At 42.2% G+C, this 22,878-nt stretch overlaps 6 protein-coding genes across 12 annotated transcripts in view; 2 read left to right on the top strand and 4 right to left on the bottom strand.

The window, feature by feature from the left end:
- Nucleotides 1-170: 170 nt before the first annotated feature.
- LOC104798558 (bifunctional purine biosynthesis protein PurH) lies at nt 171-4,323 on the bottom strand. 3 transcript variants are annotated; one of them, XM_010520703.1, is made up of 12 exons: nt 4,162-4,323; nt 3,961-4,060; nt 3,755-3,830; nt 3,543-3,639; nt 3,253-3,355; nt 3,011-3,144; nt 2,714-2,891; nt 2,332-2,489; nt 1,898-2,107; nt 1,193-1,540; nt 958-1,084; nt 171-469 (listed from the first exon to the last, which is right to left on the bottom strand). In XM_010520703.1, the coding sequence occupies exons 1-12, from the start codon at nt 4,291-4,293 to the stop codon at nt 318-320; spliced, it is 1,815 nt and encodes a 604-aa protein (XP_010519005.1). In that variant the 5' UTR covers nt 4,294-4,323; the 3' UTR covers nt 171-317. The 3 variants fall into 3 exon arrangements, with proteins under 3 accessions (XP_010519005.1, XP_019056262.1, XP_019056263.1); XM_019200717.1 differs by having other exon boundaries at nt 3,988-4,060; XM_019200718.1 differs by having other exon boundaries at nt 3,988-4,082; nt 4,162-4,248.
- A 656-nt stretch (nt 4,324-4,979) lies between these two features.
- LOC104798557 (serine/threonine-protein kinase pakA-like) lies at nt 4,980-11,303 on the top strand. Of its 2 annotated transcripts, XM_010520702.1 has the most exons (10): nt 4,980-5,074; nt 5,714-8,768; nt 8,906-8,968; nt 9,290-9,442; nt 9,670-9,830; nt 9,916-10,063; nt 10,167-10,289; nt 10,394-10,455; nt 10,546-10,633; nt 10,810-10,822. In XM_010520702.1, exons 2-9 carry the CDS (start codon nt 5,859-5,861, stop codon nt 10,628-10,630), a joined length of 3,705 nt encoding a protein of 1,234 aa, XP_010519004.1. In that variant the 5' UTR covers nt 4,980-5,074; nt 5,714-5,858; the 3' UTR covers nt 10,631-10,633; nt 10,810-10,822. The 2 variants fall into 2 exon arrangements, with proteins under 2 accessions (XP_010519004.1, XP_010519003.1); XM_010520701.1 differs by lacking the exon at nt 10,394-10,455 and having other exon boundaries at nt 10,810-11,303.
- A 141-nt stretch (nt 11,304-11,444) lies between these two features.
- LOC104798556 lies at nt 11,445-12,760 on the bottom strand. Its single transcript, XM_010520700.2, has one exon. The coding sequence runs from the start codon at nt 12,596-12,598 to the stop codon at nt 11,642-11,644; it is 957 nt and encodes a 318-aa protein (XP_010519002.1). The 5' UTR covers nt 12,599-12,760; the 3' UTR covers nt 11,445-11,641.
- Nucleotides 12,761-14,306: 1,546 nt separating this feature from the next.
- Nucleotides 14,307-16,631, bottom strand: LOC104798555 (probable arabinosyltransferase ARAD1). Of its 3 annotated transcripts, none has more exons than XM_010520697.2 (4): nt 16,528-16,631; nt 15,556-16,458; nt 14,838-15,203; nt 14,307-14,749 (listed from the first exon to the last, which is right to left on the bottom strand). In XM_010520697.2, exons 1-4 carry the CDS (start codon nt 16,594-16,596, stop codon nt 14,555-14,557), a joined length of 1,533 nt encoding a protein of 510 aa, XP_010518999.1. In that variant the 5' UTR covers nt 16,597-16,631; the 3' UTR covers nt 14,307-14,554. The 3 variants fall into 3 exon arrangements, with proteins under 3 accessions (XP_010518999.1, XP_010519000.1, XP_019056257.1); XM_010520698.2 differs by having other exon boundaries at nt 16,573-16,590; XM_019200712.1 differs by having other exon boundaries at nt 15,556-16,614.
- A 162-nt stretch (nt 16,632-16,793) lies between these two features.
- LOC104798553 (sulfiredoxin, chloroplastic/mitochondrial) lies at nt 16,794-18,146 on the top strand. Its single transcript, XM_010520693.2, has 5 exons — nt 16,794-16,925; nt 17,016-17,182; nt 17,481-17,514; nt 17,814-17,907; nt 17,998-18,146. Exons 1-5 carry the CDS (start codon nt 16,850-16,852, stop codon nt 18,011-18,013), a joined length of 387 nt encoding a protein of 128 aa, XP_010518995.1. The 5' UTR covers nt 16,794-16,849; the 3' UTR covers nt 18,014-18,146.
- LOC104798554 (protein NAP1) overlaps nt 18,064-22,878 on the bottom strand; it is an 8,756-nt gene continuing 3,941 nt past the window's right edge. Inside the window, exons 10-21 of one of the 2 annotated variants that reach the window (XM_010520696.2) lie at nt 22,333-22,443; nt 22,153-22,231; nt 21,792-21,985; nt 21,446-21,591; nt 21,056-21,137; nt 20,849-20,959; nt 20,623-20,748; nt 20,321-20,460; nt 20,138-20,234; nt 19,063-20,063; nt 18,775-18,987; nt 18,064-18,691 (exon numbers count right to left, since the gene is read on the bottom strand). In XM_010520696.2, the coding sequence (XP_010518998.1) occupies nt 18,175-18,691; nt 18,775-18,987; nt 19,063-20,063; nt 20,138-20,234; nt 20,321-20,460; nt 20,623-20,748; nt 20,849-20,959; nt 21,056-21,137; nt 21,446-21,591; nt 21,792-21,985; nt 22,153-22,231; nt 22,333-22,443 (2,817 nt within the window). In that variant the 3' untranslated portion in view covers nt 18,064-18,174. The remainder of the gene's footprint in view (nt 18,692-18,774; nt 18,988-19,062; nt 20,064-20,137; nt 20,235-20,320; nt 20,461-20,622; nt 20,749-20,848; nt 20,960-21,055; nt 21,138-21,445; nt 21,592-21,791; nt 21,986-22,152; nt 22,232-22,332; nt 22,444-22,878) is intronic. The other variant, XM_010520695.2, reaches the window with a different exon arrangement.

Below are 22,878 nucleotides of genomic sequence, written 5' to 3'. Positions count from 1 at the left end.
GGTTCAATTCAATTATTTTTCAGTTCGATTCATTTTGAATTTAATTTTTTTAATGTAATTTTTTTTAAAAGTTACCAACTTTTTCAATTATTTTTTTTACTTTCGGTTCAGTCAAATTAGGTTTTGATTTTCTCTTAGAGAAAGTATAACCATTCGATTTTTATATCGGATTCAATTAGTACGGTATTCGATTGGATTTAATTATTCGGCTAATAATAGAAATGGACATCCTATTTATTATACAACATAATAACGACAGCTTCCATTCAGGAAATCAAAAACTCAAGACAGAGAGAGGGAAGTGAAGTGGTTGAGGATCAATGTCGGAAGTGTCTGATGTTGGTGAAGAGAAGGGAAACTCCATATTTCTTGCAGCAATCGATGGCGTCTTCATCTCTTATACTTCCTCCTGGTTCTGCTATGACTCCGATTCCCTTCTGGCACGCTTCTTCCACCGCATCGTTCCACGCTGGATCGTCGAGGAAAAAAAAAAAACGACCTTTTGTGAACCGAGGCGACCCGGAAAAAAAGGGCTGGTTTTTACAAGGTTTTCGGCTCGGTTATAGACCTTAGTGACCAGCACTCTAACCGAGCTTACACTAGACCTTTGTCTGACAGTAGGGTGTAAAATGAGCCAGCTCGTGGCCAGGGGCTCGCGAGCTAGCTCACGTCCGACTTGTTTTTAGACCAACTGACTCTCTAGGCGAGCCGAGTCGAGTTTTTTTGGCTCTTTTTGAGCCAAACAAAAAAATTTTGAGATCGTGACGACCCACGCAGGACCAGGGTGGCTCGTCGACTATCGAGGAGATCCAAACCCAATTATGGATTATATCAACTTTCACCATTTCTCCGACATCAAGAATTCATTTCTTGGCTGAGAACGAGACTGGTTGGATGGTGTAACGTATCGGTTAAAACGATCTATACGAGTATAAAATAAAGGACGAGAATAGTTACCGAACGGGAAAAACGCATCACTGGCCAAGGCAGCTCCTTTAGCTTCATCACCAGCCTTCCTGAAAGCTATCCTCAGACTCTCCAAACGATTTGGCTGTCCACTTCCCATCCCCAGCATGCAATTGTTCTTACCAAACACCCAAGAATCAGACACAAGAAAAAACTAGGAAATGTTCCATGCAAAAAAATCGAAACAAGAATGACTGGTGAAGAAGAAAAACCCGTAAAACCAAACCTTTGCGATCACGATAGCGTTGCTCTTGACGTGCTTGACGCAGAGCCAAGCAAACTTTGCATCGGAGAGCTCGTTTTCGGTCGGAGTCTTGTCCGAGACAACTTTGAAACTGATGTCTTCCGGGGTCACGTTGTCTGAATCCTGACCTAACCATCCGCCTCCGACTTGTCTTAGAGACAGCTTCCCTTTGTTGTTCTTCCTCGCCTCGAGGATTCTCAAGCTCTTCGATTTTCCTTTCAGCACTTCGAGGCCCTTAGCAGTATATTTCGGGGCAACCACTATTTCGTAAAACATTCGGGTCTCGTTATCCGTCGGACTCCTGAACTCCCGGATCTCCCTTGCAAGAGCCTGGACAAATAGAACAGCAGACCGTTAATTAAACAGTAGAATATGTTAGAATCCTAGATTATCGAGTTTTATTATCTTAGAATTACGTTTCTTGCTGGTTAATTTTTATATTTGGATTCGGAAATTAAGAAATAAACGGACCTAGAGCCAGTTAGTAATCTATAATGTTTTATCATCCCACATCGTTCTTTTTGTAGAGAGACTTGCGTTACGAAGAAATCATCAGAAAGTTCATCAGAAAATTGAGAGGAGGTTGAATACTACTTCTGATTGTGTTCCGGTTCCTAAAATACCGTAAAGTTCATATTTTTTTTATGATAGGCTTGTAAAAGATTAGAAATGGAATTGCCAACTTACCTCGTCAACCTCGACATTGAAAGCTACTATACCGCCAAAAGCACTAACTGGATCTGCTTTTACAGCCAAACGATAAGCCTCGAGAATATCGCTGCGAGAAGCAACACCACAAGGATTTGTGTGTTTCACAACTACACACGTCGGGTTTTCAAATTCCGATACACAGTTCCACGCAGCATCAGCATCTAAATAATTGTTGTATGACATCTCCTGCATCATGATGGCAAAAAATTCAGAAATAAAAGACAGAAACTGAAAGGGATGTTGAACATTTGATAACTTGTCATTTATCGAAACAGAAGGAAAAAGAATCAGAGAAGGAAGAATTTTTTTTTTTGGAATAGCAGTTATTCTAATCAGATGTTGTATAAGAAATGTTCATAAGATGAAAATAAAGACGGGCCGTGAATGATCGGTACTAGGAGTTTTCTCACCTTTCCGTGGTGCTGAATCGCGGTGGCAATACCGCCAGCATTCACCTCACCAAGGCTCTTGTCGACATAAAATGCAGCCTTTTGGTGAGGATTCTCGCCATAACGAAGAGAACTCTTGAGTGAAAGTGGAACTGTAAAGCTAGGAGGGAATTTCTCTTCTGAGAAACAACAAAAAAAGGGAAAAGAAAAGGAATCTCGTTAAATATAAGCGTCAATCATAACATGGGAAGGTGGTCAGAAAGGTTTCATAATTTAACACAGCTTTCAGACAAAATAGATAAGATGTCTAAGGCCTCTTCCTATCTAACCAAGAGCCATCAAGTTTTATATACTCATTCTAAGAAGAACACTTCAAAATAAAGCAGAGAAAAGTGATACATACGCCCTTCTGTCTGCTTCCATAACCATTCTGAAACAGCAGAATCGTAAGCAGCCACATGCTGAAAAGCCTTCCAAGCAAGTTTTCTGCGGAACTGCTGATCATTCTGGCCGCCCTTGAGGTATTCCAAAACAGCAGAATAATCTTCTGAGTCGACAACAATGAGAACGTCTTTGTGGTTCTGTTTGATACATAATTACATGTAAGAATCCCGAAAAAAGGTAGACAGTATACAAAGATATATATATCAATATAGATCCATATATGCAGGATCCGGTATAAGAAACACGTATCATATACCTTAGCAGCAGCTCTTATCATAGCAGGACCACCGATGTCAATGTTCTCAATTCCATCCTCGAAGCTAATTCCACCAGGGGCTGTAACTTTATCGTAAAACGGATACAGATTGACAACCACCACATCGAATGTGCCTTGAACAGAAAATAGAAACAATTCAGCATAAATGCAATAATAATTTTGATAATGTTAAACAAAAAGTATGGAAAATGCAGGAGAATTCAAATGCCGCAACAACTAACCTATCCCGTGCTCGTTGAGAGCTTCCATATGATGCTTAACATCTCTTCTAGCGAGGATTCCCCCGTGTATGTTCGGGTGCAAAGTCTTCACACGACCGTCAAGCTTAACAAGGAAATCGAAAGGAAGACTCGGATAAAAACACAAACTTTAGGAAACAATTGTATAATTATTCAAAAACTACACAAATCGATTCAAGCACATCAAACCGGGCTTGGTTTTCATTCTAAATTTGAGATATCAGAAAGTGCAAAACAGGGCCGGAGGACTAAATCTTGATTCTTGATGTTACCATTTCTGGAAAATGAGTGAGCGTCTCCACTTTAGCCACAGAGACTCCTGCATTCTCCAAAGCGGAGGCAGTCCCTCCAGTAGAAACAATGGTATGTCTATGAATTCCAAAAATAAAAACCATTAACGATAAGTTACATATCAGAGGAAAGAAGACAACAACTGGTTCATGTCCTAATCACAGACAGCACTGCAAATACACAAGGAAACTACCCCAACGCTTGCAGACCATTTCCAAGAAGAGCCAATTCCTTCTTGTCGGACAAAGATATCAAAGCTTGCTTTTTGCCTGAAATGAAGAAATGGCACAGAAAAATTGCGCAGAAGATTTGTGACTCAATCATTTCCTGAATTGAAACTGCAGTAAAGGACTCGAATTGAACATAACTTCAATAATTCAGAGCTTAAAAGACAATAACTAGAAAAATCGGAAGATTGCGGCTGACTCATCGGGACTGTCGGAAATTCCGCCATGGCTCGGACCGCAAAGAAGCTCGGACGCAGTGAAAAAGAGTGGACCTGCTCACAGAGAATCCCGACACTGACCATAAAAAAATTCAGGAAAAAAAAAACACCACGAAAAAGAAAGGGAAAACGTCCAGAGACATGGGAGAATTTACAGTTTGGCGAGGAAGAGAGAAGACGGCGGTTTTCCGGTGAATATGATCGGCGAACAATTGGGGACGAGACCTAGCGGCGGCGGAAGCGGCGGCGACGGAAGCGGCGGAGGAAGTGACGAGTGAACTTAGCATGCTGTTGCGTTGTGACCGAGGGAGCTTTTAGGTTTCTGAGTTTTATTCAAAATTTTAAAAAATGCTTTAAAAAAAGGTTTATACTCACTAAAATTAAAAGTCAAATTATATATTAATTAATGGTCAAATTATATATTAACTAACCTAATATTTTATATATTTCATTAAATTTTGATTGGTTATGATGAAAAAAAATTAATGATTAAACACAAACTTATGTTTTGATCAAAGCCACCTCCCTCTCTGAATTTTGAAATTAAAACCCACTAAGATAAATTATACAAAAATTTTGATTTTAAATTAAAAAAGTTAAAAATATTTTTTATACGGGTGTTAAACTAAATAGGAAACACAAAGTTATTTATATTAGATTTAAAAATTTATATCTAAATTTTATTCAATTACTTTTATATTTTTATACAAATTATATTTTTTTTAGTTTTAAAAAATTGTAACCGCTTAATTAAAAATACTCTCTTATTTTTCTTAATTAACAAAGAATGCTATTTTAAATTTCTTCCTTCAATGCAAGAAATACTAGAAATGTGCAAAGTAGGAAAAAAAATTAATTTTCCCCTACAATTACAAATGTCAAAAAAATATTTTTAATAAATGACAAAATATAAAATGATATATGGAAAATAAAAAAAAATGGAGAGAGAGAGAGAGAGAGGTTAGTCGAGTTTAGTCCTTAAATAGAGAGATTAAGGATTTCTTGTCCGCTTTTTCTCATCGATCGTCAAACGAAGGACGCCCTCAGTCTCTGGTGCCTCGTCTCCAGGTAAACCCTTCCCCAAATTCTCTTCCTTTTTGCTTCTGGCGGAATTGGGATTTCTTTTTTTTTTGTTTGTTTTGATCTCTAGTGGCGATATTTCTCTGGATCGGATGTGTTTTTGGTTGAATTTCTACTGTGTTTTTCTCAGATCTTTGTGATTTCTCTGACTTAGTGGCTAGATCGGGTTTTGCCTCGGTAAGGCACTGGATTCTAGCTCGATTTCTGTTGGGACATATGAATACTGGTGTTTTGTTGGGTTTTGTCCCGATCCTGGGTGATTTCTTATCGGAGACATGTCGTGTTCTCTGATTTCAGATCAAGGTTCTAGTGGGTACGGATTGGATTCAGTGATGCCAATTGATAACCAACGCTAGTTTTAGGGTTCAAAGTCAAACTTTTGATTCTGGTTGGTCTGGGATTATCTATTCCCGATTTAATCAGATTTATTTTTTGCTTAGTATGGTCCTCTTTGCCAAGAGTAAGGGATGATCTCAGGGAATCAAGTTTGATAGTTTTCCAGATGAGCTTTACCCATTAATCTTGGGATTAAGCCGATGTTGTTGTTGTTGTTGTTGTTGTTGTTGTCTAAGCTTTTCCCGTATGAGCTCGTGGTTTATTTACTAAAGAATTCATCTCTTGTTTCAGGCTCCTCTATGAGGTCTGGAGTTGCTTATGCTAAGAGACCTAAATCACAGCCAAATCCTACGAATTTTCTTGAGAGGATGCATATGTGAAGATGTTATTTGTGATTATGATATGTTTCCTCCCAGCATCTGCACTCATGAACTGAATGGATAGACATATCGGGATAGAAGAGATGGACCAGGCGAAGAATTATGAACAAGTTCGGTATACCGCCTCTGATCCGAGAAATGAGGGGCTCGGTTCAATCAACCAGAGGTTTTCTCATGATCCTTCGACTAATATTAGCGCTAATGTACGGCCTCCAGATTATGTCGTTTCAGCCCCTCGACCGGTATTGAATTACTCGATTCAGACTGGTGAAGAATTTGCCTTTGAGTTTATGAGAGATAGGGCTATTCAGAAACAACAATTCATCCCAAACGCGTATGGGGAGCCTAGTGGTATGCCTGTTTATGTTGACTTAAAGGGTGTAATGGGAATGGCTCATCCAATGTCGGAGAGCGGGTCTACCACACCAGTGCTTAGTGCATCAGAAAAGCATAATACACTCGAGCATGAGAGGAAGATCCCTTCTACCATTGAAGACAAGAGTTACAGTGAACAGGTGCAGTCAGTACCAGCAACATCGTCAAGAAATGGTGGCAATCAAAGACTTCATAGTTTTGGTTCTTCTAGAGGGTTGAATGGCTCCTTAAACCAGGTGAAGTTCTTATGTAGCTTTGGTGGTAAAATCTTACCGCGCCCCAGGGATCAGAAGCTTAGATATGTCGGTGGTGAAACACGGATCATTCGGATTAGCAGGGATATTTCCTATGAAAAACTAATGCAGAAGATGTCAGAAATTTACTCTGATACTCATGCGATAAAGTATCAACTGCCTGGAGAGGATCTTGATGCTCTGGTTTCTGTGTCTTGTGATGAGGACTTGCAAAACATGATGGAGGAATGTGATGTGTTAAATAGTGGAGAATCTCTGAAGCCCAGGATGTTCTTATTCTCAAGCAGTGACACAGAGGAGACTCAGTTTGGCATAGGAGCTGTGGACGGTGATTCTGAGGTTCAGTATGTAGTTGCTGTCAATGGGATGGATCTAATTTCAAGAAAGAGCTCCCTCGGAACAGCAAGTGTTTCTGGGAACAATTTGGACGAGCTACTTAATATGAATGTTGATAGGGAGATTGGTCGAGTTGCCTCAGAACCAGATGCAGTTCCTGCTCCTGCTCCTACCCCTTTAGCAGTAGATGGACCCTTGCTAGCTATTCAAACATCTCAACAAGGAGGGGTTTTTCCTGCACAGCAAGTACACCGCCGGGGAGTTGTTAACCACCCAGTTTATACATCAGCTCCTATTGCAAGCTTAGCACATCAACCACTTTCGGGTTATAGTCCGTATGCTATGAATCCTGCAACGCCTCCTGAAACTCCGGTACCTCCCCATCTGCATCAGACCCAGCAGGGGGTTTTACGTGAGGAACAAGTGTTTCATGCACAAGATCCAGAACCTTCGATTAAAGAAGCCAAACTGAAAAGAGATGGCTCATTTCAGAAAGTAAATGAGCCTGCTAATGTATGTGCTTTGGAGAATAATGCTTCAGCCAAGGAATCAAAGATGAAGAGAGAATTTTCGACTCCGAGGGTTAGTGAATATAGTATTTCTTCAGTGTCTAGTGATTGTCCTGCCCCTGATAATGTCTCCAAGGAAGAAACTCCAATTGTCACAAAAGTAGCCAGTTCAACACCGGATATGAGTTCCTACATTTTGCCAGAAAAAAGTGTTAGAAAATCGCAGGAACTTGTTCAGAATCCAGGTGCTTCTGAGACAGCAACCGATGGCAGGAAAGCCAATCAAGATGATCAATCTTCCCTGCCTGGAGGATTCTCAACATCTGGATATGTAAGCTCGGGTGGTGATTCATCTAGTATAAGCAACCTTGACCAGCCTGTGATTCATCAAAGGGTTTTTCATTCTGAGCGCATTCTGCGGGAGCAAGAAGAAACCAATCGCTTGTCTAAATCTAATGATTCCCTTGGTTCTCAGTTTCTGATGGCTCAAACTAGTTCTGATCCTTTCCAGCCTATCAGTGAATTGGCCGAAAAGTTTGATGAAGCAAGTACGAGTTCCCAGAATGTGCTGTCTATTCCACCTATGAAACAACCATCTTCTGGAAGCCCCTGGACAGCTGAAGAGACATTGCAGTTTGAAAAGAGTGAAGAATCCGGTAGCAAGATCAATCAGATGAACTCTTCAATTTCTAAGGTTAGTCCAGAATCAACTGGACAAATACCTGATCAGCAACGGTTAGGCGATTACATGAATGAGCTAGGAACCATGCAGAGCAAGGGAAACTTTGAAGACCGATCCCTGAATCAAAATGAGGCAGCTTTCTTGAATCAGCTAACAAGAGCTGAAAGCACTTATGTGGACCAGTCCCCAGTTACAGCTCCAAAGCCGCCAGAATTCGGGTGGAATAATGTGGCTGAAAACAAAAACTGGGCTGAGCCTGTTACTCGAGAAGTAAGCTCCTCAGATACTTTCATCAGCGCTGCCCCACGAGGACAACGTGCTACTGGCCCTGAAAGTCCAGAGCAAGGGGACATTGTTGTTGACATAAATGATAGGTTTCCCCGCGATTTTCTTGCTGATATATTCATGAAAGCAAAAGAAGACTCTCTGAACTTCTCTGGATTAGGTCCATTAAATGTCGATGGAGCTGGTGTGAGTTTAAATGTTCAGAATCATGAGCCTAAGAATTGGTCTTATTTCCAAAATTTGGCCCAGGATGAGTTTGTTAGGAAGGATGTATCGCTTATGGATCAGGACCATCCGGGATTTCCGACTTCCATGACAACCGGAGGAGCTCCTATCGATTACAGCTACCCACCGTTGCAGTCAGAGAAAGTTGCTTCAAGTCATATTGATCCGCAAATCCACTTTGATGGAAATATCCAACCGGATGTCTCTCCTGTAGCTGCTTCCAACACGGTAGACACACAACAAGATTATGGTCAGTCACAGCTGCTCAACAAGGGTGACGAAAACACAGACACAACTACTGTAAGCTCACTGTTTTCTGAACTTGAAGAAGAGAAACTTATAAGTTTCCACTTTGTCTAAAAAGGAAGAAGACAATGTTTTGACATAATCTTCTCGGTAATCTTGCTTGACTTTGTTGTGGGAACTTGAATATGCAGGAAAACACTGGTGTGCCTCTCATTGACCTAACGGCTGGAGAATTTGACATCAGGTCTTTGCAGGTTCGTCTCAGTTTGTTCCGTTTACATCTCATCTTGGTAACTAGTATATAGTTGAGGCGACATCTTTAATCAGCTGAATAACATCACGGTATTGGCCTGCTAGATTTATACCAGCAGGATTGGTTTGACAATTTTCTCTTGCATCAGTTACAATATCCTGTCTTTATGTGTCTTCCAGTTTGGATGTGACATGCATTCTGGTCTCTAGGGTTCATGTGCCAACTCTGAACTGAAATAGTGGCAGATTTGAAGATCTCTTGTAATTCTATTTCTTGGGTTTATCAATGGATGGTGAGAAGTGAAATTATTCTTTCATTGCAGATCATAAAGAATGAGGATTTGGAAGAACTGAAGGAATTAGGTTCGGGTACCTTTGGAACAGTTTATCATGGAAAATGGAGGGGAACAGATGTTGCAATCAAGCGGATAAAGAAGAGCTGTTTTATTGGTCGATCATCTGAGCAAGAAAGATTGGTGAGCTTTCTTTCTCGAACAATTTTGGGATTTGAGTCGCATGAGAACATCGGCTGGTCACCAAAAACTTCACTGCTCATAGAAGCACTGTTGTTTTCAGCACAGTAGATCTTTGCTAGTACAATATATTTGTACATTATCCCTTCTATTGCCAATGGCATTTGTTCTGAGTTGCTGATGCTCCATTATGACCACTACTAATCCAATTTTTTCGCCAAAATATTCAGACCTCGGAGTTCTGGCATGAAGCTGAAATTCTCTCCAAGCTTCACCACCCGAATGTTGTGGCATTTTATGGGGTTGTGCAAGATGGGCCTGGAGGAACTTTAGCTACAGTGACAGAGTTCATGGTGAATGGCTCACTTAGACATGTTCTGCTCAGCAACAGGTAGTAATTTCACATTTCTTTCAAATCATTGTTTCCTAAAATCTCAAGTTACAAACCGTTTTTTTGCATTTGTGCCTGAACCCAGACAACTTGACCGGCGTAAGCGCCTCATCATTGCAATGGATGCGGCTTTCGGGATGGAATATCTGCACTCGAAGAACATTGTTCATTTCGATTTAAAGTGTGACAACTTGCTTGTCAACTTAAAAGATACTGCACGTCCAATATGCAAGGTCAATTATCTTCTTATATCACAAATCAAAAACAGAATGGTGGGACACTTTCGGTGTTATTCGTTATGATTATGAAACAAGAAATGTGTTATCTCATCTGCAGGTAGGTGACTTTGGGCTGTCTAAGATAAAAAGAAACACTTTGGTCACTGGCGGTGTAAGAGGAACCCTTCCTTGGATGGCACCTGAGCTACTAAGTGGAAGCAGCAGTAAAGTTTCTGAAAAGGTACGCTTCTACACATTCCCTGAGTTGTATTGTGTTGGCTAACGAAAACTAGGTAGTTTGGATAGTAAACTAGCGAAACAAAACACGGGTTACTCTCGTTACAGGTTCGGTTAATAGGGGGAAAATTTTGCGTGCAAGTTCTAAAGCTGCTTGTTCAAATGATCTGGTCTGACCAGTTTCTTCCCCTACTTATTTTTTCGCCCTCTGATCGTTTTTTGAAGTGATATTCGGGGTTGGATATTCCGTTGATGTGCAGGTTGATGTTTTCTCTTTCGGTATCGTCCTGTGGGAGATTCTTACGGGCGAGGAGCCCTACGCTAATATGCATTATGGAGCCATAATTGGTATTTTAACCTCATCTCTCTAATCCCTCTTCGGTGAGATCTTGCTATGATGGCACTGAAATTAATAGTGTCATTGTTTGATATATAAAACATTTTGGCATTTGCTAATATTTGGTTCATAGATAGATCAAACGAGGTTGGTAGTGAGTTTTAGTGTTTTTGGGACATGAACACAGGGGGAATAGTGAACAACACACTGAGACCAACCGTGCCAAGCTACTGCGACCAGGAATGGAGACTGCTAATGGAACAATGCTGGGCTCCTGAACCGGTGGCTCGGCCTTCCTTCACGGAGATAGCCAGTCGCCTCCGGGTCATGTCCACGTCTGCTGCCCAGACCAAGCCACACCCAAACCACCCAACCCACAAATGACCGTTCCGCACCGTACGTACCATCCTCTACAAAAAATCGTCTGTTTTCGGGGTTCTACATACATATATATATATACAGGAGTATCCGGTTGCATTTTTTTGGTGTAAAGATATGGTTTTGTGCATAATGTCATTTTGAGATGTTCAGTTCAAGATTTGGGGCTCATGTGGTGATTTGTACAAGAACAAGAACAGGACAACTGTTCTACTTTGTATAGACTTTGTTATATATCATTGATTGTATATTGTTGGGGGAGTGAATACATATATAAAACTTGAAGTACAGTTTTTGTTTCCATTTTGTTTTGTTGAAGTGATTACCTTTTGCTCTCTCATACTTATTCCGGCGATTCTCCGGCCATTGCCACCTCATTTTCCGGCAACCCATCTTCCTTTTCCGGCAACACACACACACACACACATTCATACATACATACAATTCATAGACAGACTCTGTTCTGTATTCCCTGCTACACTTCAATGGCAAGAACTCAAAACAATAATGCTTCTTGTTCGATATACATTCCATCAATCAATATACAAACTCCATATTCATCCACAGATTTGCTTCAACACATTTCTTATCCATCAATGATATAAGAAAGAGATTTGGAATGCAGTACACCAGAATTCACATCAAGCATTCAAGTTCTCCATCTGAATGGTGCTCTTGAGAGGCACGTACTCTCCCAGATATCCTCCGAGGTGATCGTTCAGAGCCGTTTTGTCGATCGATTCATGGTGGTAACTCTTGCAGACGTAGTAGAACACACTCTGAACCAGCAATCCGACAAGATTCACCATCACAAGAACACCGACCAGTAAACCACCGACCAGAATCCTTGTCCAAGCTCCATGCTTTTCACCTCCGTAAACCACGACAGATCCGAAAAAGCCTCCGGTCAATGCGCAGAGCGCTAGATACACGAACACAAGAATCATCCCCATCTGGGTTCTTCCCTTCAGAAGCTCGTAACCCTTTTTCATGGCGGCATAGCCGTAAATCGGCTCGAGAACGGATACAACGCTACCCAGATGCCATAGAGCAGTGATATAGACATGAACGCCGAAATAGAGCACGGAAATCACCAAACCAGCGAAAACAGCCAAACCCGCCTTGCCCATATCAACGGCGACGAGGAGAATGACGAGGAAGAGGACGAGCAGAGCGTTGTAAGCGAACATCAGGAGAGCAATCCATAGGAAGGTGATGAAGAGACGCTTGAAGACTCTGGGAATGGCGGAGATGGTGGAGGAGAAGGAGACGGGCTTGGCCGTGTAGAGCGAAGCAACGGTGAAAACGACGGCGGCGGTAGAGAGGAGAGAGAAGACGAAGAGGAAGATTAGGTAACAGAACTCGATGACCAAGAGGATGGTCCAGTCGTGCCGGGCCCGAGACGAGTCGACCGAGTCGAGCTTCACGATGATCGGGTGGGTGAACAGCGAGTGAGCTAGGATGGCGAAGGAGAGAGGGAAAATTAGGGTTAGGGTTATGAAATAGAAAGTTTTGGGCGATCGTTTCGTGATCGAGATCGATTCCACGAGCACCTGAGGAATCGTCAGGAACTGGAGCTCCTCTGGCTCGACATCCATGGCGGCCAAATAGGACTTTTTTTCTTTTCTGCTAAATCTCCCTCTGGGCTCTCTCGATTCGATCGGGAAATTGAATTTGCCGACAAGGGTCAGCCCCGAAATGCAATAAAGCTGAAAACTTTGCGGTCTTTGTTTGGATGCAAAGAAAGCGCAGGAAAATTGCATTTTCCCGGAACCTTCTTATAAAATACCTTTTATATTAAATTAAATATATAATAATCTCAATACACGCTTTAATGATGCGATTTTACATATGTAATTATACATTTAATGATGCGATTTTATATATGTAATTAATATAATTACTTTCCATCTACGGTTTGACGACAATGGGCATTGAAATCGAACCACCACCTAATTTATTATTTCAATTTCTGCATTGAGACATCCTATCAAACTACGAAGGTCCATTAATGGAACATTCATTAATAGTCTGATCCACATATTAAAGGAGAGAGAAATGATTTGATTTTGTTGGAATTTATTCAATTTAATGGGATGTGGTTTGAATGATGAGATTTTGTTGAAATCTAAGAGAAAATCTTAGGGGTGTAAAACGGGTCGGCCCGGCCCGGTCCAGTCCGGCTCGTTCCGATCTGAAAAAAATTTAGTCCAGCTCATTCCGACCCGTTTTTTAGCAAGCCATAAATATATCAGTCGGAACCAACGGAGCCGGCCCGCGAGCCAAATATATAATTTTTAAAAATAAAATTTTAATACTAAAAATATTTAAAACTAATTTTAATATTTAAAAAATATTTAAAATGTAATAAAAAATTAAATTTCCCGATTTTTTATGAGCTCAAATATTTTGAGCCCAAGCCAGAAAAATATGAGCTGACTCACGAGCCACCCCGCGATCCGCGGCTCGTTTTACATCCACGAATTTATGAAAAAAATATATATATATATTGTGGAAAATCATTGGGCTTATCATTTAGTAGCTTAGGCCCATTTAAGGCCCATCCACCACCGCCGTTTGATTCTTGATTCATCCACCAAAACTTTTCTTAAATTTATTTATCATTATAACCTTTTTACTTCCTTGAATTCTGGGCATAAAATAATTTGATGTGTGTGGACAGTGAATGTGAATAAGAAAGAACCAATTAGGGCACAATCACAAGCAGTGCAAAGTTGCAAACATAACCCTTCCTTCGGTTAGTTCTAATTACTTTCGTTATTACACACACATATATATACACATACATACATATATATATATATATATATAATTAAGTTTGATTCAAGTGGACAGATAAGGCGAAACCCACTATTTTAATTGTCTAAATTCCAAAGACGTTCATACGTTTATCCTATGATCGTGGCTCGCTCGGTAGAAATAGGGGTGATATTAACCGAATAACCGAATCGAACCAAACGGAATAAGACATAATCGTATCCAAATCGAACCCGATATCATAACCGAACGGTTAGGATTTTCTTAAAACCAAAAAAATCGAAACCGAACCGAATAAAAAATAACCGAAAAAATCGAGAAAAAACCCGACAATTTTTTTGAAAAACTGAACTTTTTACCGAAACCAAATCGAACCGAATCGAAATTTATGTAAAAACCAAATGGTTATAGTTTTTCTATAAACGGAATAACTGAACCCAAATATGAGTCAAAACCCGAATTGGCCAATCCTAGGTGGAAAGTCTCCAAAGGGTCTGCACAAGACTATGAATCACAAGTAGAAAACTGTTGAAGAACAAGAGAATTGAGAGAAAGAAACATTGTCCTGTTCAAGTGGATTCTAGAGTTTCATGTAATGGCATGTACAGTGTAATCTCCGTGTAAGTGTACGAGTTAACGCTACATAGTCGAAGAGAGAAGCTCTACAGAATCTACAAAACTAACAAACCTGTCTTTGTCTCCACGGCCGAATGGATGCTGCAAAACTCCGCTTCCACTCACCAGATGGGTTCGAGCTCATCCGGGTCGGATTTGGGTCATTGTTCTGTGGAGGTGATGGCGCCAGTCTGGTTTGAGCAGAGACATGAACAGTCCGGTGCGGTCGAGTTTCTCAGGACGACCCTTCTGTCACGGTTACTCATCAGCTTGATCAGCGGTAGTTTCTTCGAGACTTGCCGCCAGATTTCATCCACGGCTCCATTCCGGCTCGTGTAATCATAATACCGTCTCACCTGAATCCCGGGTTTGGAAAATGGGTTAGCAAAAACGTCTTTCGAATGGGCATAAGAGAGAGGATACCGTGTGAAAAGTATCAAGTACCGATTTCATCTCTCTTTGAAGCTCGAGGATCTTCTCAGTTTCGATTCTCCTCAGCATCTGAACAAGAAACCCGGGCTGAAGAGCAGAGTTGCTCTCCACGAAAATTGCAAACTTAGTGTAATCTATAACGTCTTCGAAGGGTAACTCGATACTGTCGCTTATAATCACGGGAACACACAAGCTGACAATGGAGTCGAAGAGCCTGCAGGCTGACGGGGTATCGCCTGCGGGATTCAGACAAAACTTGGAAGTGTGCATTCCTTTTGTAGCAGCCCGTCGATTCTCTCTGGACTGAGTTCCGTGTTTTATTATGACGTCCTCTTCGTTTTCGAGGACTTGAAAGAGTAAATCACGGACTTTGCCGCCCTGAAATCATCGGCCAAGAAACAATCAGAAAGGTTGCTAAAGGCTGCAACTTTTCTAATAACATGAACCCTAATGGTTGATCAATCGAAAACAAGAACTCGAGCTTCAAAATCATGGATCTTGGCTAATGGTTGAACCCTAATGAATATCAATATTCAACTATGCAATCCCTGAGCTAAGCTATCTTAGTTCATCAAAAGCTACCCTTCTTCTTCAATGGAACTTTCTGAAACCAGTGGAAACCGACCCAGAATTGGAGAGATTCAGTTCTATGATCAGCAGTCTCTTTGATCGTCTAAGAAATCCGAAAAATGGCGGAAACGAAGCAAGAAAAGAAAAGGGAATTACTTACATCTTTGCGATAGCGATTTCCCATGAAGAAGAGCAAGGTGTTGCGTTCATCAACTCCAGTTTCGCCATTGAAGAAGCTCACCCGATGGGAATAAGGTATAACCACGTCCTTCACAAACGACCCTTGATCAGGCCTCAACCGCCCGAAATCGGCAACGAGCAGGACCGAGCTCTTGACCCGGTCCATGACTCGGTACAACGCGTTCGGATCGCCGGCTGGGATCACGTGGTCGTGCCCATTGTTCCTCTTCCACCATTGTTGCTCCTCGAGCCACTCCACCAAGCTCTCCTGCATCTCCTCGTCGCTGTACCCGGATCCGGATTCAGCGGGTCGACCCGCATTCGCGATCAAGCTCAACGAAGAGAGCACGGGAACGTAGAACAGATCGGCCTCGGACGGATCCATGACGCGCACGATCGGAGACCCGGATCGATCCTTCTCGGGTCGGTTCAGATCCGAGAAGAGATACCACTCGTGCATATGCTGATGGCCCGGGTACTTGAGCTCGGAGACATCGCCGGTTGAATCCTTGAGACCGCCGCGAGCAATCGCGTGCTGTTCGATGATTCCGTAGGTGAATTTCTTGGGGAGATCGTACATGTAAACCCTAACCCTAGGAAAAACCAGATCCTTGGGCTCCTCTTCGTCCGGTTCGTCGCGGAAAAGCTGTCGAGAGCCGGAGAATGAGAAGCGAGGGAGATCGGAGGGAGAGGTCTGGGAAGGGAGAGAGGAGTTGACGGAGGCGTTGAGCAGAACGTAGATGGCGATGACGGAGAAGACGATGACCGCGACTTTCTTCAGCAGAGATGATTTCCGCGCCATGGTTGGTGAGATCGAATCTCGATGATGATGACGACGACGATGCCCAGAAACGATGATTTCTTCTTCTACAACTCCGATTTCCTGATTTTGGAAAAAATGGAAAACATTTAAATTTCGAAACTTCCCAAAAAAAAAGGTATTTATACGTACGGAAGCAGCGTGGAGGAGGTAGCGGCCGCCATTGGAGGAGCTTACTCCATGAATCGTTTGTTCAACCATCTGACATTTTTTCCAGCCGCAACGACACACAGAACGACGTCGTACTCGATAAACGAGTAAACCGGATTAAACCAAACCCAATCAAACCGGAATTGGTCGGTTACCGGTTTTTGCGGTACCGAAAACGTGATTCACACTTGCATTTTTCCGTTCACACACATTTTTTTTATATTTTCTTTTCATCAGTTTCTCTTTTTGAATAATAATAATAAATCTAATTTTCTCCCCAAGAGAGAAGGAGACGACGGCGAAAATGGCGAACATGATGCTGAGACTACCGATCAGCTCGACGATGAGGGGCTTCTCCGTCTCGGCTTCTTCGTCTAACGGTAAATTCGAAACCCTAATTCTGAAGAACGAAATACTGAGAGAGGGAGAGAAGGAAGTTTGTTTCTGCAGTGTCTTTTGTTGCGGTTCAGGTGCAGCGCCGTCGTCGGACAGTGGCGGAGGAGGAGGAGCAGGGCCGTTGATTGTGGAGCTTCCATTGGGGAATATACGGAGACCTTTGATGCGAACCAGAGCGAACGATCAGAAGAAGGTGAAGGAGCTAATGGATAGCATCAGCGAGATCGGCCTTCAAGTTCCGGTTCGTAAAATCGCTCTTCTTCCTCCCATAGATCCTCTCCTTTTTCTTTCCGGATAATCAAATTCGGTTTGAATTTTCAGTTCCATCAAAACACGAACACGATTGTATATAATCGGCATGTATGTGCAGCATTTGCATTGTTCATGTTGGTGGAGTTGAAATTGAAACCCTCAGCTGCAAACTCTGAACTTGTGTTGTGGGATTGTGATGAATACAGAAAAGTGTTCATCTTTGATCCGTTTGAATTAGTGAGACAGTACTCTGTTCAGTTATGAACTGATTTGTTTCCTGGTTGCAGATCGATGTGCTTGAAGTGGATGGAACTTACTACGGTAAATTATTCCACCCCTTATTTTACCTCTCATGCTGATTCCGATTTTCGGTTTGGGTTCAGTTCAAGATTCGATTCTTGGAAAACCCGTATATGTTCGGTTTCGGTTTTCAACGATAGAATCGTTCATTCTCTTAATAAAATTTCACTTTTTTTATGTTTGGTTTTTATATCGGATTTGATTATGTTGCGTATTATCTGGTCTGGATTGATTTGGTTTACGTATAACCGAACCGAATGTCCACCTCTGGTCAGTTTTCGTAGCGAGAGCTCGATCTTTTCTTCCTTTTTTCCCCGCAGGCTTCTCGGGTTGTCACAGGTATGAGGCGCACCAGCAGCTCGGGCTCCCGACCATACGTTGCAAAGTCCGCAAAGGAACAAAGGAAACTCTAAGGTTTGCCCCTCGGAATTTTCGGAATCTTACCCCAAATGTATCTGCAAATTCGGATGGCTAATCTTCGAAATTTCGGAATTTCTTTCGCAGGCATCATCTCCGATGAGTGTCGGGTGTACCAAAACGCTGAAACTATGAGCGCAGACGCCTCTGTAATGAACTTACACCACTCTTGGTAGCAGCAAATGTAATGTATGAGAATGGCAAACAATTAAGTTATTAAGAACAAATATCCATTCTATCTTTTCTACAAAACGATGCTTCTTTTCACTGTTTGTAAGATATCGGACCAGACCTCGAGACGGCGAACCTGGGGAGAGGGCTAGGACCTGTGCTGTTCGAACCCGAGCCTCGTTCCGAGTGCCTCGCTTTCCGGCTCGAGCTGTAATCCAATGGTCCCGATCGTCGGGAACTCCCCCGGTTCTTGTTCTCGATGTTCCTTAAGTTTTCTGGGTCGTAAAGATGATGGTGATGACCGTGGGCGGGGTAGGATGAGGATGACGAGCCTTTGAAGTAACCTGAATCCATGGCACTACTGCCGCTCCCGCTGCCGCGCTGTGGAGTCGAGTCGCCGCCCCGAGACTGTTTAGGAGAGGGCGACGAGTGGTGGTGAGGCGATGGGGAGGGGATGGAGAGAGGAGTGGAAGGCGAGTTGGAGTAGTATTGGCTGTAGATGGAGCGAAGGATGCTATATGGGACGTGGGATTCGAGCGAGCTTCGTGGGAGGTACGGCGAAATCTCGCAGAGTTGGTCTAAGAAAATAAGCTTGGCCACGAGATGAGATCTGCGTGATAAGAAAACAACGTTAAAAGAGCCGATAAACGAAGTGGAAACGGGTTTCTTAATGGTTTCTGATTTGATTTTTACCTGTTGGATTCGTTCCAGGAATCTAACACGATCGCCGCGGCGAATTTCACGTAGATCAGCATCGCGGATTTGATGTTTGCCTCGGCAGATACGCGGGTTTGAAACTCTGGGTCGATATTCTCGCCAGAGTCACTGTTTGAGAGGGATTGGTTCTGCAGGTATCCGCGTTCCAATCGCACATACTCGCTCCCCGCGACCACAGCATTGATACACCTGCATACATGACAGATCGATATCGAATCTGATTTCCGATTCGAGAAAAACCAGTCGATATACAGTTCTACTCACCGAGCCAAGCAATGGATATTGTTGCTAAAGCCTCCGGTGTCGATGTTGAACCCGACGGTGTTCCAGATGTTAGACGTCATGAACGAAGAGAAGAGATAAGGTAACAGGCTCCAGGAATTGTCACTCGCGCCCCCGACTTCTTCGAGAATCGATCTGACCCATTCGGAATCGTGATCATCGATGACGCTGATGCTATTTGCGACACCTTTGATCCTCCTGACTTCCTTCTTCTCGGGTATTTCCTCGGGAACATGTTTCGCAACGCCATATAGCAACGAGTGTATCAAGGGAGCGTCGTCTTCGAGAACGGATCCCGATGCCTCGGCTAGGAGTTGATCGAAAGCAAGTGCTTGACCGGCTTCGATACAAAATCCTATAACAGTATCCAAATCCAAAATCTGCCTGATGGATGCATCCCTCTCTACTCTATCACCGGAATGCATACTCGCGGCTACCGCTTCAATTAATTCCCGGTTCGACCTCAAAGACGTGTCGATGCAGTTCACCAGAGCAGCGGTATGCACTTTCATCATTCTATCGAGTTTATCGACTCCATATCCACCGAAAACACGGACAAATGCCTGTAATTCTCGGAGGTCAGTTACAGATTCCGCAAAGTACCCGCCGACTGGTCTGGTGCTTTTGAAGAATTTGTGCCTCGGAGCGAAGAGGATTCCGGCACTAGACACGTCCTTAATGATGTTATCCATGTACCAGTTGCAGACCACTTCAATGGCAGATCCATTGTTTTGCTGTTGCTCGGTATCGGTTTTTTCGAACGAATGCAGAGAGGAAACGGGTCCCGAAAAGGATTCGGTGAGTAGGATTTCCCGAACTCCTTGGGTCAGGTCCATGCTAACATGCTGCTCGGCTAAATGGACGACGCTCATATGTCGGCGGATCAGAGATTCCAAAACGGAAGGCCGTTGAAGATCATTTTCGATTTTCAGTGTGGCGAGAAATCTTCTCTTGAAATTCCCCAGGATGCATTCTCTCATGTACTGCAAGAAATCGAAAGGCAATATTCACTTATTCCATCCCTATTTCCGGGTAAGGTATGGTTTAGAAGGCTCACCTCCCTTAGCACGAACACATGGTTTAGAACACATATAGGCTCCATGTCATTGAGAACTGAACACAGATTGGTCAATCTTTGAATCGCAGCTTCCAACCTGCAATAATATTACATAGGTACCTTTAGATTGCAGTATCCGACTAATAACGAAAAAAGCAACTAGAGAAATAGGTTTGGGCTTACATCTTGACGGAATTGTGACTTTCGGGATAACTCTCATGGCCGGGCAAAGGAAAACCACCAGCAAGTCTCGGAGATTTCACCGAAGGTATAGTAACTCTCGATGCATTATTCAGGTAAGCCGCTGCTTGTTCTGGTAGGAGCTGAGAAAAGTCGACAAAAATCAATTTGAGCTCAATGGTCATTTACGGGAATCTTCCGATTATACAGTTTTAGGTGGTTTTAGCATAAGAATCTTAAAAGCGAGTGAGCGGGTAATAACATTGTAGATGGTTAGAATGTGGAGTTATATTAGGATCTATAACCTGAGATTCAAGAGCACCAAACCCGCCTTCTGAGTCGAGAATGTTTATTAGTCCCTCCAGTCCTCCCATTATCGATTCGATAAGAGACTCGACGTACAACACTGCATCTCGCCCAATTTTTGTTACCTGTTTCGAGAGAAATATGACTTAATTTATGGTATTCCCATGGTAAAAGGCGAGAAATACACGAAAGGAAAAGATTAACGAGAGTGAGAAGTGAATTTACCTCCTCGGGAATTATTAGAGAAGCGCATTCTGGAAAACTACTAGCGACGCTGAGCCACGCACAACAATGCTGGGGACGCCCTTCTGGTCCAAACATCGTATTTCTGAAAACCTTTTTTACAACAGTCAAAAACATCAGACTACGATTTTACACGTATAGCTGAACATGAAAGAAATGCGGAGGATGGACAGGCACGAGGAAGTATACAGCTGTAAGGTGTTGATGGTAGAAATACAGTTTCTTCAGACTTCCATGCTTTGATAACTGGGATTCCAACTCATCAACACACCTGCATCAACCAGACAATTTTCTGCAAAGCATTAGTTTCCTATTTACTGATGAAATTCTGCATTTGAATTTTTTATATTTTGGAAGGTTTTTAAGATATTTGCTTGGATCTTATTGTGTCCTTCTAGGGAATCAAGTTGATTTAACATACATACATTACAGCAATCTCCAATGGAAGGTTCAGATTCTGAAGCTTATTAAAGGTAATGATGTTCTATAGGACTCAATCAAAATGTTATGATTGGTAAGATAATGTCTGCAGGCTGGAAGATATGCGGGTACATGTTCGTAAAACATCGGGAACAGTACCTGGACCAGTTATATGCAGCATTTCCTTCAGATAGCAAGCCCTCCTTCCCAGTAGAGACGGTAGCTTTTTCTAAATGTCTGATATTTATTGATGATCGAGAAGAGGTCACAATCATCAGGATGGATAACCAATCCTTCCGGAATTCCTGGAAAGGAATAAACACCGAGCATTTTGACAATGCATTAGAAGATTAATCGACAGAAATATGGTGGTGCCAGATTTTAAGTATAAAGACTTTGAACATAAGCCGAGTTGGTAATTAAAAAGAAAAACATATCTGCAATTAAAGAGACTATGCATAATGGACTTGAAAGAATTAGAAACAAGAGGATCTAGCTTTCCTACCGATAGGTCACATGTGATGGCAGAGACATTTTCTCCCTGTGGTTTTGGTATATTCTCGAGATGCTGCACAATCTGCTGGAAAAGACCTTTTAAGGTCGGGTCAAGGTCCAGAGCCACAATCCCAGGAGTGCTCAGCAAATAACGGATCCTTCCAGCGGAGGAAGAAAGATAAGATAGGGCATACCCTCTAACAGCTGCATTTCAAATATCACACATCATAAAGATTAGATTAATTTCTTTATATCTTTTTGTAATGATCGACGAATGATTCCCATAGGAAATGGAGACATTGAGATTTCATTGTCTGCCACGGATCATCCTAGACCTCTTTTTCAACCAGAGTATGTGAAAATTAACAAACCTGCAATGTACTTCCGCACTAAACAGCAGAGGCGGTCCATTCCATCGAGCAAGAAGCCAATGGTTGGATCATTTGGATCCTAAGGAACAGAGAAGCCCAGCTAAGCAATGTTTACAACAATTTGGATACATCGAAAAGTAAAAGTTAATTAAGGAGGGAGGCTTTAAGCAATCAACTTACTATGTCAACTGGTATCACTCGACCAATTTTAGACTTTGACGATGCAACACCAGCATGTTGAAAGTACCAGAGAACCTCAGATTGAGCCAAAGCCAATGCAGAGAATACCATCTAAGAGAAAAAAGAAGATCTGCTTATATATAAATAGTTGAGGAAAGGTTCAGATGAGGCAACAGCTATATATGCATATAAGACTATTATGAGATTCTGATCTCTGAAGAGAAATATAGTTTTTTTTTTCTTCCTAGTTTTTGAAAGCTTTCGTTTTGACACTTTTAGTAAATCATTCTACTTATTAAAAGAAGAGAGTCTATCCCTCTGCTAATAACATTGCTCTATATCTTGTAACACAATATATGCAATACCCGCTTAAAACTTCCGTGAAATGCCATTATGATGACAGTGAGAGAATACTATTGTTAGTGTCAAGTTTACGAGCTTTGAAGTACATATGGCCTCCGAGAAGCACTAAAACTTTAACCCCAATTGCAAAGGATCTCGGGGTAGCTAAGTGGCAAGTAGGGACAGTAACTCAACTGAAACATT

This window comes from Tarenaya hassleriana, unplaced genomic scaffold, assembly GCF_000463585.1.
Source record: "Tarenaya hassleriana unplaced genomic scaffold, ASM46358v1 Cleome54, whole genome shotgun sequence".
NCBI classification, from domain to species: domain Eukaryota; kingdom Viridiplantae; phylum Streptophyta; class Magnoliopsida; order Brassicales; family Cleomaceae; genus Tarenaya; species Tarenaya hassleriana.
This window is presented reverse-complemented; position numbering and strand designations above follow the sequence as displayed.